The following is a 14,945-nucleotide window of genomic DNA, read 5'->3' as shown; positions in this document are numbered from 1 at the left end:
TGATTGCTTCTTGAATCACTCACCATTACGTTTGAGTGTCTCTGAATTCCAAAATAAGATGTCCTTTTCCCCTTATCTCTTCGCTTGGACTGATCTAAAGGGTAAAGACAAGTGATTAATTTTAACAAAAATGAAAAGAGAAAAGGAAAGTGGTCATTGGTCCATAATAGATAAATGAGTAAGGGAGAACATAAGTAAGCCACTCTCGTGTAGACCAATGACTACGACCAGTACCACCACGCGGTTTGTAAATATAAGAATAATGGAACAAAAAGAACAGCTGGAAGGAGTTTGGATAAAAGGGACACTAGACTCTTCTTCCCTGCTTTGGCTCCGTTGCACAAAAAGAACAAGCAGAAACACTTTCTAGTTTCTACTGTTCATTGAAAGACAGTGAGAGATGGTGCTTTACAACAACAATAGTTTCAAATCGGTTTTCATCTCCATAGTAGTGCTTCTGCTTGGTCTCTCCATTGTCACCGCGGGAGACTCCGCCGGCAAAACTTCACCAGTCGAAGACGGTAAGCTATACTATATCACAATCTCGTCACCTTTCTTGATTTGTTTTTTGTTTCGTGGTTAATAGTGTTGGTGGTTTTCCTCGTAGTGTTTGTTAATTGGTTGGCGAAAGCATGATTCTGTTTCTTCTGTGATGAATTTGATTACGGAAACGTAAACCCAGCCTAACTTCTCTGTTCCAAGAACAGAGGATTATTCAACATCGCCTATAGTAGTGTTTAGTTCTTCTTTCTAAAACAGATCTGGATAACAACAAAAACTGGATAAGGAATGAAAAGTTTATAATCTTCACATGGATTTGGTATTTTTTTAGGGTAATCTCATCACTTCTTCTTGGTCTGAGTTGAGCAACGAGTAAAAAAAATCCTTTTTCCAATTTTTAATCAGTCACAATCAGAAAATAAACAAAAAGTAAGTTTGTGGGTCTTACCTTATTCATTAGTTTATAATAGCTGTAGGCCATTCCTGTGTTAAAATAATAGTAAAAACCCTTTTCTCAGCTCCTTTGATAATCTCTCAGTTTCGTTTGATTCAATTCAAGTCTCCAACACCTCAAAACCAGGTTTTGTTTACCCGTTCCCTAAGGAAAAGGGTACTTTGTAACTGTTAGTCAAATGAATGTTGAGACCCTAGCAAGTTAATGCCGTGGGGCCTAATTTATGAAATTGTTCAATTCTCGTGTCTTCTCTTCTATGTTCTGTATATTATTATTTTTTTCTAACCTTTTAACTAATAGGTAAATGTAAACTCACGAGAAATACGAGAGAAAGAATATAATTTGGGATTATTTTTCTAGATTTCTTGAGAGAATGTATGGCCCAAAACTGGAAATAAAATATGAAATTGTTGTTATACACTTATACACGTTTCCATCATATTTTATTTTCTGACACAATTTTATCAATTTCGGTAATTAAACCCTTTTTTCTTTATAAATTATAATTAAGTGATCTCCTGTTTAACCGGATACGTTTTTTTCCCCAGGCTTGGTGGTTAACGGCAACTTCGAGACTCCGCCATTAAACGGTTTCCCCGATGATGACGCGATCATCCACGACGCCTCAGAGATCCCGAGCTGGCGATCTGACGGCATGGTGGAGTTAATAAAGTCCGGTCAAAAACAAGGCGGGATGATCTTGATCGTGCCTGAAGGTCGTCACGCCGTTAGATTAGGAAACGAAGCAGAGATCAGCCAAGAACTGGCGGTGGAGAAAGGTTCGGTCTACTCCGTCACGTTCAGCGCCGCCCGCACGTGTGCACAGCTAGAGTCGCTGAACGTTTCGGTTGCTTCTTCCGATGAGCCAATCGCGTCGCGGACCATCGATTTACAAACGCTTTACAGCGTTCAAGGGTGGGATCCATATGCATGGGCGTTTGAAGCGGTTGTGGATCGCGTCAGGTTGGTTTTTAGGAATCCTGACATGGAGGATGATCCTACTTGTGGCCCTATCATCGACGACATTGCCGTTAAGAAGCTCTTCACTCCTGATAAACCAAAACGTAACGTTTCCTCCTTTATTACTATTTGTTTTAATTACACACCAATAACTAATGTAGATGTTGTGCTGTTACAGGCAATGCAGTGATTAATGGAGATTTTGAAGAAGGTCCATGGATGTTTAGGAACACGACCTTAGGTGTTCTGCTTCCGACATGTCTTGACGAAGAAATATCGTCACTTCCGGGATGGACAGTAGAATCGAACCGAGCAGTCAGGTTTATTGACTCGGACCACTTCTCTGTTCCTGAGGGGAGGCGAGCTATAGAGCTTCTGTCGGGCAAAGAAGGCATAATTTCTCAAATGGTTGAGACAAAGGCTAACACTCCGTATAAGCTATCTTTCTCATTGGGTCATGCAGGAGACAAGTGCAAGGAACCTTTGGCTGTAATGGCTTTTGCGGGAGATCAAGCACAGAACTTTCATTATATGGCGCAAGCGAACTCTACTTTCGAGATATCGGAAGTGAATTTCACGGCGAAAGCTGACCGTACGAGGATCGCTTTCTACAGCGTTTATTACAATACGAGGACGGACGATATGAGTTCCTTGTGTGGACCTGTGATTGATGACGTTAAGGTCTGGTTCTCCGGTTCTAGTAGGGTTGGATTTGGTTTTCCGGCTTTTATTCTTCTCACATTGGTGTTCATGTAGATTGTTCCGGATTAGAAAATGGTATTGATAAACCGGGACTCCAATGTTGTATCGGATTCAAGCTACTAGTTATATGAGAAAGTACCTTTTTATGCAATTCACGGTCGTTGAAATCACTAAATAGTAGCTTTTTAGTGCAAATTGAGGTAAGCTAGTTCACTGAAATCATTTCACATGCTTTTATGCTAATGAATTATAATGGATTGTTTATTGGAACCTAGGCAGATTCGTGCAACTCTCATTGAAGAGTTTGAACTAGCTTTCCAGTTGACACGGCTATCTAGATTAGTTTTCATCATTGTGGATTTTCAAGGTAATCTAAATTGTTAAAACACTAAACCATAAGCGTGTCCGTGATGCAATGTATTGGCACGTAGGCCATCTAGCTATACGTTTCCTCTTATGAATCTGGTATAGGAAGCTAGATTGTGCTTCATCTTTGGGTAATCTCTTAGTAGAATCTGTTTCAGAGAATTTTTTAAATTTTTCATTCTCTTTAAGCTGGTCAGTGGTAAAATGTTTTTTTTTTCCCCTCAAACTCATATTTTCGTGTGAATTACTTTCAAAGATCAAGAATCACTTACATTGTTACGGTGCATGTGCATTTTGTTTTGATTTTTGATATATGCATCAAAATAACAATTCATAGTCCGTTTTTTTCCTTCTTTTCCATATTATATTCACTGATACTATAACCAGTAGACTATAATTAAATGTATTATGTGAAAGAGAAAAAAGAAGAAGATTAACGTGTTGTTAGTAATTAGTAATTACGGAAGGGGAAGTCTGCAAAATTGGAAGAACAAAACTCGAATGCAAGCATATCAGACTTCGTATAAAATGACACCGTTGGCAAATTTGGCTAGACAAGATTCACTTGTCCGCTAGTTTTGCATTTTATGCTGTCCTTTTGAGTTACTCTAACTTATTGGTCTTTTCATATTTTCACTTGAGATCTTAAGGCATTTATACAAACAAAAGTACAAAACATCTATTCAGGTAACTAATGCAAAATTATATCACATTACTGCATGTACACCCTAGAAGATGTGTGTCTCCGTTTTATGACCATCTTCGTTTCAAAACTTTGGGAAAGAAATAAGTCGTCTTCGAGACTGAAAAAAAGAAGAAAGAATTATATTCCACGGCGCCAAATAACGTTCATTGACTTCTATAAATATTATAATACAAAGAAGAATCAGGGGAAGAATTTTATCCAAATGTGTTTATTAATTATCATTATACTGATTTTTCTTCACCTTTCTAAAATGATTCTTCAAAGTTCAAAAGTTCAAAATTGGATGTTGGAAAGATGCTAAGCGGCTGACAATAGAAAAATCAACATTCAAAATAAGTCTGAATCACAAGAGAAGTTGTAACATGATTCCTTCTTTTATAAATATGGATTTGATTCTTTTTTCTTCTTTTTGTCAAAAGTATTGTCAAATAGATGTTTTACCCTAAAGCCAAACTAATCAGAAGATATATGGAGAGGTCATATAGTTATTATTTTAGTACTAGAAAGGATATGATTTTGTAATGAAAACACTATCTGAAACTTCTTGATCGAAAAAAAAACATTATCAAGAGACAAGAAACTAGCTATCAAGCAGTCACGTACACACACAATAAAACTGATTTACATTTTTTAAAAATGGTCAACGGCGTTGATTCTAGAGAGATTAATATATATATATATCTATATATATATATATATATATACGGCCACGAAGAAGAACCTTCTAAGCCAAAAACACGAGAGGTTTAATATGGTTTTTGTTCTATGCTTTATATATCTAAACAGAAGTTGGCTTGATATGATTAAAGAAAATTTAGAATAAGATGTATCATCTAACTCTTGTCCTCGACATACTGTATGCACTAAAACAATATATCGAACTAACCTTCTTAGATCAAATAAGGAAATTGGTTAGTGATAAGATTCGGATTCCAAAACCATGACATGAGAATTTTGTAGATTTTCTAATATAGTATTAATATTATAGTGGTATCATTAGTCTGATAGAAATTCTAACAAGTCTACAAACGAGAGATTACTCTTTCATTTATATATATGATTTATATGACTTTTCTAATCGCATTTTTATATTTGCTAATAATTGCTATGCAACTACATTAATAAATGAGTCGTTCAAGTTCTCAATGTTTAGATCTGTCGCCATAAAAATTTTGGGCCAATCATAATTCGAAAACATACTAGTTTAATGTTTTTATACGGCATTAACTCATGCTTATCTATTTTATTTTGAACACGTATTTGTGTTTATCTCACAAATTAGACATTGAAAATACTAATTAACAATTTTATAGTCAACAACTTAATGATATAACATATATACATACATACAACTCTCTCTAAACGTAAAACCATTTCAATTTTCTAAATTTATAATTTTCATAATATGCAACTATACCGATTACCGAGTAAGGGTGAAGTCGTGAAGATCACAACAACAACATTAATTAAAAATCAAAATCTTAAGATCCATGTCATAATTAGAATCTCGCTTATTGGTTGTGGAAGTCCATGCATTAGAATAGCTAGAGCGATTTTCAATCGCACACATTTGAGAGACGACATACATATTTGGATTTGGAATTAAAAAGAAAAAAAAAAAGTCACTTGAATTGCGCGATACATACGCAACTTGAGACGTCATTACAATTCAAAAGCTTTAAAATAGTATAGTTTTGTGTTAGGACACGCGCACTATTTATTTAAACATAGTTGGACAATGATTGAAGCTTACCGAGATAAATATATATAAGCAGATTATCAAAACATGAACAAAAAAAAAAAAAACTAAACGCAAAGCGTTATTATTTTACTATTTTCAACAATTATTTGTTAATGATATTTTGATGATTTAGAGCAAGTCAGGTTGATAGGGTCTGACTGTGTGAGCCTTTGAAGGTCAAAGAGCTGTTAACAAAACAAACAATTCATTTGGGAGTTAAAAAATAAAATCCAAAGTCATCTATTGAGTATTGAGATAACCTCAAAAACCAAATTTATCCAAAGAACAGTATCTATCAGACAGTGATGTCTTATTAGAATCGTGATCAAGTCAACATACTACTCACAAATTTTCAAAACTATCATATTATAAATCAAATATTCTTATATTTCATTGTGTTGTTACTTGTTACATATATACACGAGTCCTCTTTTAGATTAGTATCTTACAGGAAAAATAATACTTAATGTGCTTTGTATTAATTACAACTAACCAATTATGATTAGAATTTTCTTTATAAAACTGATCTCAACCACAGCTTATGGTCAATCCATTATATTCGTCTCTTTCTCTCTACCTCCAGATAGACAAGACATATATGATTAAGAAAGTATATAAAAGAAACAGAGCAGAGAAAGAAATCTGAATTCTTCTTGTCCCAATACCACTGCAATTTGCAAACACAGCTTCAATCCAATTCCCCAAAACCTATTAGAAAATTCTGAAAATCCCACCAAACAAAGGAACATCAAGAAAGACAAAAGGCAGTCCAAGACAACAAAGCAAAACCCTCTTCTTCTTCTTGTTCTTCAATCATTTCCATTTTATACACAAAAAACCTCAAGAGAAGCTTTACTAATAAAAGAAGTAGAGAAACAAGAAAGATATGGTTTTCTCTGTTTCTCTATTTGCCTCTCTCGCACCTTACGTCGTCTCAGCATTACTCCTCTTCCTTCTCATAGAGCAACTCTCTTACCTTGTCAAGAAACGCAACCTCCCTGGTCCACTCTTTGTCCCTCCGATCATCGGAAACGCTGTTGCACTCGTCCGTGACCCTACTTCCTTCTGGGACAAGCAATCCGCCACCGCGACCATCTCAGGCATCTCCGCCAACTACCTCATCGGGAAATTCATAGTCTACATCAGAGACACTGAGCTCTCTCATCAAATCTTCTCAAACGTTCGTCCAGATGCCTTCCACCTCATCGGACATCCCTTTGGAAAGAAGCTCTTCGGTGAACACAACCTCATTTACATGTTCGGGGAGGATCACAAATCCGTCCGCCGTCAGATCGCTCCTAACTTCAACCCCAAGGCACTCTCGACCTACTCTGCCTCCCAGCAGTTAGTTATCCTCCGTCATCTACAGAGATGGGAGGAGAGTACCGCCGGAGGATCTAATCCGGTGTCGCTGCGACAGCTTGTCCGTGAATTAAACCTCGAGACTTCACAGACGGTTTTCGTTGGAACGTACCTTGACAAGGAAGCCAAAAACAGGTTCCGTACTGATTACAATCTGTTCAATCTCGGAGCCATGGCTCTCCCCATCGACCTCCCTGGCTTCGCGTTCGGTGAGGCTCGCCGGGCAGTAACTAGGCTAGCGGAGACGCTCGCCATTTGCGCCGGAAAATCAAAAGTGCGGATGGCTGCAGGAGACAAACCAACATGCCTAATCGATTTCTGGATGCAGGCGATCGTCGAGGAGAGTCCACCGCCGCCGCACTCCGGAGACGAAGATATCGGCGGCTTGCTCTTCGATTTTCTATTTGCCGCGCAAGACGCATCCACATCATCACTACTATGGGCAGTGACGCTTCTTGAGTCGGAGCCGGAAGTGCTGAACAGAGTAAGAGAGGAAGTAGCCAAGATCTGGTCGCCTGAGTCCAACGCATTGATCACCGTCGATCAGCTGGCGGAGATGAAGTACACGCGTTCCGTGGCGCGTGAGGTGGTGAGATACAGGCCTCCGGCAACTCTGGTCCCTCACGTCGCAGCTACAGACTTCCCTCTCACGGAATCGTACACTATCCCTAAAGGAGCACTTGTCTTGCCTTCTGTTTTCGACTCTTCGTTTCAAGGGTTTACTGAACCGGACCGGTTCGATCCTGACCGGTTTAGCGAGACAAGGCAAGAGGACCAGGTGTTCAAGCGCAACTTCCTAGCATTTGGATGGGGGCCTCACCAATGCGTGGGGCAGCGTTACGCGTTGAACCACTTGGTGCTCTTCATCGCAATGTTCTCGTCTTTGTTTGATTTCAAGAGGCTTCGATCAGACGGCTGCGATGACATCGTGTACTGCCCTACGATATCACCCAAGGATGGCTGCACCGTGTTCTTGTCTAGACGCGTCGCAAAGTATCCCAACCTCTCTCTCTCCCTTTAAACTGATCCAGTTGGATTTTTCTTAAAATTTATTGGCGATCAAAGTCAAAAGTGTGATTTTACTTGAAGTTTAAGTTTATTTGCTTTTCGTGATGTGTCTCTCGAAGTGAGAAGACATGTCATTTGCTTTACTTTTACCATGCACGCATGTTTTCACCATATCTCTGTTTGTGTTGTTGTCTTTTACTTCTTTAATTTCTTTTTCAGTTTCTTTTGTCTCAGTGAATCAGTGATGTTATAACGTGCTTCATACTATGTTTAGTTGTTTAGTTTTTGCCGTCGTTTATTTAAATGAAAAAAGCATACCAGTCGTTAACCTTATCTCACAGTTCTTTTGAATTCGTCTAACCTTGTTTTGGACCACTCTAATTATCAATAAAATCACTTCTACCACACAATATCTCACATTAACATCGATCCACCCGTAAACTTTAACTCTCATGATTAAAAAAACGATACCAAATGCGACGTTTGCCTCTACGAGCATCGCATGCATGTCGTTGGAGACAAATCGTCGAGCTATAATAACTACATTTAGACCATCTTAATGGGAGGATCTTAATCTTTAATGGGCGGATCTTAAGAAATTCTTAAATTAATTTTTAATTTTAATTAAATGCAAAATAAAGTTAATTGATAAGGTATGTATCTTATAAGATACAAAACATTGTGTTAAGATACATTTTCAATTATAATACTACATTAATTATAAGATTAATATTTAAAATGCTTGCAATAAAGATCTTCTAAGATAGTTTGGGTGTTTTATACGACTTTGTTTACACTGATTGCATATTGACATATGATTTCAATGGCACTCCACTTATCCGATATCTTCAAAGAAAGTTTGCTCGAAGCAGGATGAAGACGACCAAAACATATTTGACCCAAAATTACAACCTATAATAAGAACATAAGTTACCGATCAATCATGAAACTGAGGTTGTTGAAAATGTTGATTACGGTGATGCATACTAGCTAGATTTTAAGGGCGGTTATTGACAAATTCTTAGAGGCGGTTATTGAAAAGTTCATGAAATGAGATTGTAACCGAAAGAAAAAAATACACCCTGATAAAAGGCTGATTTGAACTAAAATTGGCTCTTTAATTTAGAGCTTGCATATTCATAGTTTCATCAAGTTTCTTAACAAATACTCCCTCTGTTTCACCAAGAATATCATTCTAGAGTTTTAATTTTGTTTCACAAAGAATGTCATTTTACATTTTCAATGCATTTTTAATAATACATTTCTTAATTTTACCCTTAATTTAAAAACTAGTTAAACTATTAACACATATTTAATAGAAGCATATATGTATAATGTTTTTTAATGTGTGAAATGTGTCAAAGTAACACTTTTTGTGAAACAAATGGAGTATATGAAAGATTTTGAAAATAGTCTCTCAATTTTCAAGATAACTAATTAATATAATAACAATAAAAATTACTTCTACATAATGTAATTATAGTATTCATTTTGATTGTTTGTTGAGAAATTTAATGAGAGACTATAGATGCACATGCTCATATATATATGTGTGTGTGTGAAAGAAGATACAGTTTCATTATATAGCTACATAGAAAGAAAGAAATATTGTGATTTACAACTCCAAAGGTCACTTTCTAACTTACAAAAATATACGATCGGGTAGTACTGTATATATATATAATATTAAAATGGTAATGATAAGACATAAAAAGAGAAATTTTTCAAGATATCATTTTCATTGTTTTCTAAAAATATCACTATTTGTTTTTTTTTTTAATATCATATTTTTTTTCTTCTCAGAAAACGATAAAACAGAAAATTGAAATAAATTTTCAGTGTTTTATATTTTTTTGCGGGGGTTTGAATTAACAATTTTTATGTAGGATATTTTTTTACATATAATAATGTAGTGTATATTTTAGGCAAATTAAATATATTGATATTTAGAACGTAGTATATTTATTATCTTAGAACAAATAATATCTCCCAACGCTCTCTACTGACAAAAGAATTAATTAGACTTACATCTGGCCGACAAAAATAGACATGTATAGATTAAATGTGTAACACGTGACTTAATGATCGGAAATAAATCCATTTAGAACATAATAATAAACCTCGAAATACATTGGTTAGCATAGACAGACGGTAACTAAGTTTATGTCAGCTGATATGCATAATTAGAATTGAATCCCCATTTATAGTATTAAATTTCTAAATAAATTCTTGGTCTACCTTTGAGAAGACAAAAATTAAACAATTCTTGGTCTATTTATAATACTAGACCAATAATACTAGGACTTCCACTATTTATAATAAAGCAGTTGAAAATATAAGTATACTTGGTTATTCCTTATTGGTTTGCAGAGAACAAATATGGACCTACTCACTTTGTAGTAATGGAAAACACCCGAGTGATGCAATGTTTTCGATTTTTAAAAAGATTAATATTCTTTTTAAAAATTCATAGTGAATTAGTGATCGTATTTAAAGTAGTTTGTTTAGACTGAACAATGCAGAAAAAAAATACTTAATTTATAAGTGCTAGACTGCTAGTAACGTAGTTTCAATGTTTTGCACATTTATGCCAAACGTAATATTCAAGCTCTGCCATTTTATAAAATACGACCTCTTCTATCACATTACTTTGACTAGTTTGTTTTAATATACGCAAATATATCTTCCAAGCATTACTTAACTACTCACGCATTTTTTGTTTTTTCTGATGGTTGTAAATTGCATTTCTTAGTGAGGAGTTATATCAGTAATAATGTGAAGTTATATAATATTATAACATTCAGTTAAATTATAACGGACGGAAACCATAATTTGAATTTGACCCAAGGCATGCATGCATGCATTTTGACACGAGAGCATACTACAGCATGATAAGTGTAAATGGGTTGGTCGTAGATTTTACAAATGTTTTTTTGTCTCAGTTTCTCAATGATTTTGTTTTGCTATTCATAACTACAGCTCCTTCACAGTTATTTAGACATAATGCTGAAATATATCGAGCTAGTATCTAGTGACTGTGTGATATGATTCCATATTACTATTTTACAAATTGTTGGGGTGACACCAATCATATGTATTTTCACGTATCGACAAATTACCAACTGCTGTATAACAAATCATTGCATAGATAGCCTCAATACCTTATATTTTTTTTTTACTACATATACAAAAAGACTCGCAAACAGAGCATAAGTCACTAAGAGAAGCTCTGCTGAGAAGAAGAAGAAGTAGAAAACAAACAAAGAGATGGTTTTCTCAGTTTCCTTATTTGCCTCTCTTGCACCATACGTAGTCTCTGCTTTGCTTCTCTTCCTTCTAATCGAGCAACTCTCTTACCTTGGCAAGAAACGTCACCTCCCTGGCCCTTTCTTTGTCCCTCCGGTCATCGGAAACGCCGTTTCACTCGTCCTTGACCCGACTTCCTACTGGGACAAGCTATCCGCCACGGCGGGAACTTCCCCTGGCCTCTCTGCCAACTACCTCATAGGAAAATTCATCATCTACATCAGAGACACTGAGCTTTCCCATCAAATCTTCTCCAACGTTCGTGTCGATGGATTTCACCCTCTCGGACATCCTTTTGGCAAACAGCTCTTTGGTGACCACAGCCTCATCTACTTGTTCGGTGAGGATCACAAATCCGTTCGCCGTCACCTTGCTCCTAACTTCACCCCCAAGGCACTCTCAACCTACTCTGATCTCCAACAATTAGTTATGCTCCGTCATCTTAAGCAGTGGGAGGAAAGTTTCTCCGGCGGAACTAAGCCGGTGGCTATGCGAGATCTTGTCCGTGAACTCAATCTTGAGACTTCTCAAACGGTTTTCGTCGGACCCTACCTTGACAAAGAAGCTAGGAGTGCGTTCCGTACTGATTACAACCTGTTCAATGTCGGATCAATGGCGCTACCGATCAACCTCCCTGGCTTCGCGTTCAGCAAAGCTCGCCGGGCGGTGATGAATCTAGAGGAGACACTCACCTCATGCGCCGGAAAATCAAAAACGAGGATGGCGAAAGGGGAGGAGCCGACATGTTTAATCGATTTTTGGATGCATGCAATCGTGGCAGAGATAGAGTCCGGTAATCCTCCGCCGGTTCACTCGGAAGACGAGGCCATCGGCGGTCTTCTCTTCGATTTTCTCTTTGCCGCGCAAGACGCTTCCACGTCATCACTCCTTTGGGCGGTGGCGTTTCTTGAATCAAACCCGGAAGTGCTAAGCAAAGTGAGGGAGGAAGTGGTCAAGATCTGGACGCCTGAGTCCGGGAAGCTAATCACGGCAGATCAGCTCGCCGAGATGAAGTACACGCGAGCTGTGGCGCGTGAGGTCGTGAGGTACCGGCCACCGGCAACTATGGTGCCACACATTGCTACCAATGATTTCCCACTCACGGAATCATACACTATCCCAAAAGGTACGATAGTGTTTCCCTCGGTCTTTGACTCCTCGTTCCAAGGGTTTACTGAACCGAACCGGTTCGATCCTGACCGGTTTAGCGAGACAAGGCAAGAGGACCAGGTGTTCAAACGCAACTACCTAGCTTTTGGATGGGGTGCGCACCAGTGCGTGGGGCAGCGTTACGCGCTCAACCACTTGGTGCTCTTCAACGCAATGTTCTCATCTTCGTTTGATTTCAAGAGGCTTCGATCGGACGGCTGCGATGATATCATATACTGCCCCACGATATCGCCAAAGGACGGGTGCACCGTGTTCTTGTCCAAACGTATCCCAACCTCTCCTTGAATTGATTTTAAATTTTAAAGAATAAATTTATTATTGGTGATAAGAGTGAAGATATTATCAAAGTTTGTGATCGTGATGTCTCTCTTCAGGTGAAGTCCCCTAGGGGGAGATAATGTCTTGCTGAATTTGAGAGGAGAGATGTCGTTTTATTGCCATCAGATCTGTCGTATCTCTTAAATGTGTTTTGTTTGGTCCCAGTGAAGTTATCACGTGTTTTGTGTATGTTATGTCATTGTCATATCTCTATTCTTCCTTTAAAATAAATATCAATGAGGCCTAGCTAGTGGCTAGTGGTACAAATACATTATTAATCGACTCGACATACAAAAATTTAAACACACATTCTCAATATTGTTGTACGTCGTTAAGATAATAGAGCAATATACAACCTGAGAGGCGAGAGAGCATATAGAAAAACATTTGAGGGTTTTATTTTATAAACTATATATATATATGTATTTGTAAATTGATTAATAATATTTAAAAATCAATGCCACGATTATGATGGCCGACCCTCCTCATTGATAAAAGACAGCACATTTTAATCATGTGTCCTTTTGTTATTGTCGACCGTCTTCAGTCTTCAGTCTTCACTAGTGGGTGTGTGTGTTTGCGGTGGTCTCTTCCTCTCGCTCACGACGCTACCGCTCCCATCTATAGTCGAATTGGACCCTTGTGTGTTTGGGCTTTGTTGTTAACACACATTTGTGTTTTGCCGTTTTGACTTGAAACATATTAATCCTTTGTAACCCACATTGTGTATTTGGGCTTTGTTGTAACACACATTTGGGCTAAAACTTAGTCTACAATTTTAAGACTATTGGGCTTTATGATCTCAGTTAAAAGTATATTAGGGTTTTTGCAGATGCTCGCTCATTTATAAAGTAGGAAGAACCCTAGCCGCTATCATTTGGTTGAGAGGTTTCTACCGCATTTGTCCCGTCGAGACGAAAAATGGGTACCTTCAGGGTAAGCTCTTTGATCCCCTTCCTGATTTCAATGTTGCCATTTGCTTCTGTTTCGAAGGATCTGATCTAAGCTTTGTATTTTCCTTTTGCAGTTTCACCAGTACCAGGTTGTCGGAAGAGCTCTCCCGACTGAGAAGGATGTGCAGCCTAAGATCTACCGGATGAAGCTCTGGGCCACTAACGAGGTCCGTGCCAAGTCCAAGTTCTGGTATTTCTTGAGGAAGCTGAAGAAGGTCAAGAAGAGTAACGGACAGATGCTCGCCATCAACGAGGTACTTAACTCTCTTCTCATCTCTGAAATGATAAGCATACCTCACTGTGTTAGAAGCGTATGAAGTCGATTATCGTTATCCGGAATTGCTAGATTCGAACACTAGGGTTTTGATTAATCTTGTTGTTTATGTTTCCTCTAAATAATTTACATTTGTGTCTTTGTTTCACCTTATGATTCTTGTTATATTCATAGCTACGACATTTTGTAGTCTTTTGTTTTTCTGTGATTTATACAACACTTGAACATTACTAAGTAGCTTGATCTTGCAAATCTATCATTACCTGATTCCTGACTTTGATGATGTTTGTGTGTCTTAGGTCCAGTTTAATATCATTAATTTGAAGACTTAGATTCTCCTAAGTCTATTTCGTGATTATCGAATTGCAATTAGAAACAGTATCATGTTGTCTGATGAGTTTAATATAGTACCATTTGTCTGTTTTTGACTAATGTCATCCATAACCAAATTGTTTGCACAGATCTATGAGAAGAACCCAACCACAATCAAGAACTTCGGTATCTGGTTGAGGTACCAGAGCAGAACTGGATACCACAACATGTACAAGGAGTACCGTGACACCACCCTTAACGGAGCAGTGGAACAGATGTACACTGAGATGGCTTCCCGACACCGTGTCAGATTCCCTTGCATCCAGATCATTAAGACAGCCACTGTCCCGGCCAAGCTGTGCAAGAGAGAGAGCACCAAACAGTTCCACAACAGCAAGATTAAGTTCCCCTTGGTGTTCCGCAAGGTTAGACCACCAAGCAGGAAGCTGAAGACGACTTACAAGGCCAACAAGCCCAACTTGTTCATGTAGAACCGTCTCAGATTGACTCTTTTTTGGGGTGGAATCGATGTTGAAGTTATGCTCTCTGTTGTTTTGGATTTTCTCGGATATTTTTGTTTATCAATATGTTAGGCCTACTCATGAAACTCACTACTCGACCTTGTCTGGATTCTATGGTTTATGTTTTTTTGCTTATGAAATATCCTTGTTCCTTATCTCCTATGTTGTGCACTTATTCTTCAAACAACAATTACCTAAATCAGTTTTGAGTCTTGGAATTTTGTGATACAAAAACTCTGTAACACTAATAAGTATAAAGTCGACTACAAAATCTAAGGGCACTTCAGTCAT

General features: G+C 37.6%; 4 protein-coding genes across 4 annotated transcripts; all 4 read left to right on the top strand.

Moving 5' to 3' along the window:
- The first annotated feature begins 93 nt into the window (after positions 1 to 93).
- LOC17889428 lies at positions 94 to 2,768 on the top strand. Its single transcript, XM_006294272.2, has 3 exons — positions 94 to 521; positions 1,504 to 2,019; positions 2,094 to 2,768. The coding sequence occupies exons 1-3, from the start codon at positions 401 to 403 to the stop codon at positions 2,669 to 2,671; spliced, it is 1,215 nt and encodes a 404-aa protein (XP_006294334.1). The 5' UTR covers positions 94 to 400; the 3' UTR covers positions 2,672 to 2,768.
- Positions 2,769 to 6,078: 3,310 nt separating this feature from the next.
- Positions 6,079 to 8,133, top strand: LOC17887986 (cytochrome P450 710A1). Its single transcript, XM_006295562.2, has one exon. The coding sequence runs from the start codon at positions 6,317 to 6,319 to the stop codon at positions 7,811 to 7,813; it is 1,497 nt and encodes a 498-aa protein (XP_006295624.1). The 5' UTR covers positions 6,079 to 6,316; the 3' UTR covers positions 7,814 to 8,133.
- Positions 8,134 to 10,878: 2,745 nt separating this feature from the next.
- Positions 10,879 to 12,863, top strand: LOC17889482 (cytochrome P450 710A2). Its single transcript, XM_006295400.2, has one exon. The coding sequence runs from the start codon at positions 11,068 to 11,070 to the stop codon at positions 12,559 to 12,561; it is 1,494 nt and encodes a 497-aa protein (XP_006295462.1). The 5' UTR covers positions 10,879 to 11,067; the 3' UTR covers positions 12,562 to 12,863.
- Positions 12,864 to 13,434: 571 nt separating this feature from the next.
- On the top strand, positions 13,435 to 14,810 carry LOC17889905 (60S ribosomal protein L18a-2). The gene is made up of 3 exons (XM_006295023.2): positions 13,435 to 13,530; positions 13,622 to 13,801; positions 14,283 to 14,810. The coding sequence occupies exons 1-3, from the start codon at positions 13,516 to 13,518 to the stop codon at positions 14,622 to 14,624; spliced, it is 537 nt and encodes a 178-aa protein (XP_006295085.1). The 5' UTR covers positions 13,435 to 13,515; the 3' UTR covers positions 14,625 to 14,810.
- Positions 14,811 to 14,945: the final 135 nt, after the last annotated feature.

Source organism: Capsella rubella, unplaced genomic scaffold (assembly GCF_000375325.1).
Source record: "Capsella rubella cultivar Monte Gargano unplaced genomic scaffold, Caprub1_0 scaffold_4, whole genome shotgun sequence".
NCBI classification, from domain to species: Eukaryota; Viridiplantae; Streptophyta; class Magnoliopsida; order Brassicales; family Brassicaceae; genus Capsella; species Capsella rubella.
The sequence above is the reverse complement of the archived record's forward strand: the minus strand, read 5'-3'. Positions and strand labels throughout refer to the sequence as shown.

Bases quoted from the DNA above. Each gene is read 5' to 3' on its own strand.
- LOC17889428 (XM_006294272.2), top strand. From the start codon at position 401: ATGGTGCTTTACAACAACAATAGTTTCAAATCGGTTTTCATCTCCATA. The intron at 522-1,503 runs GTAAGCTATACT...TTTTTTCCCCAG, and splicing joins AACTTCACCAGTCGAAGACG to GCTTGGTGGTTAACGGCAAC. The intron at 2,020-2,093 runs GTAACGTTTCCT...GTGCTGTTACAG, and splicing joins CACTCCTGATAAACCAAAAC to GCAATGCAGTGATTAATGGA.
- LOC17887986 (XM_006295562.2), top strand. From the start codon at position 6,317: ATGGTTTTCTCTGTTTCTCTATTTGCCTCTCTCGCACCTTACGTCGTC.
- LOC17889482 (XM_006295400.2), top strand. From the start codon at position 11,068: ATGGTTTTCTCAGTTTCCTTATTTGCCTCTCTTGCACCATACGTAGTC.
- LOC17889905 (XM_006295023.2), top strand. The intron at 13,802-14,282 runs GTACTTAACTCT...TTGTTTGCACAG, and splicing joins AGATGCTCGCCATCAACGAG to ATCTATGAGAAGAACCCAAC.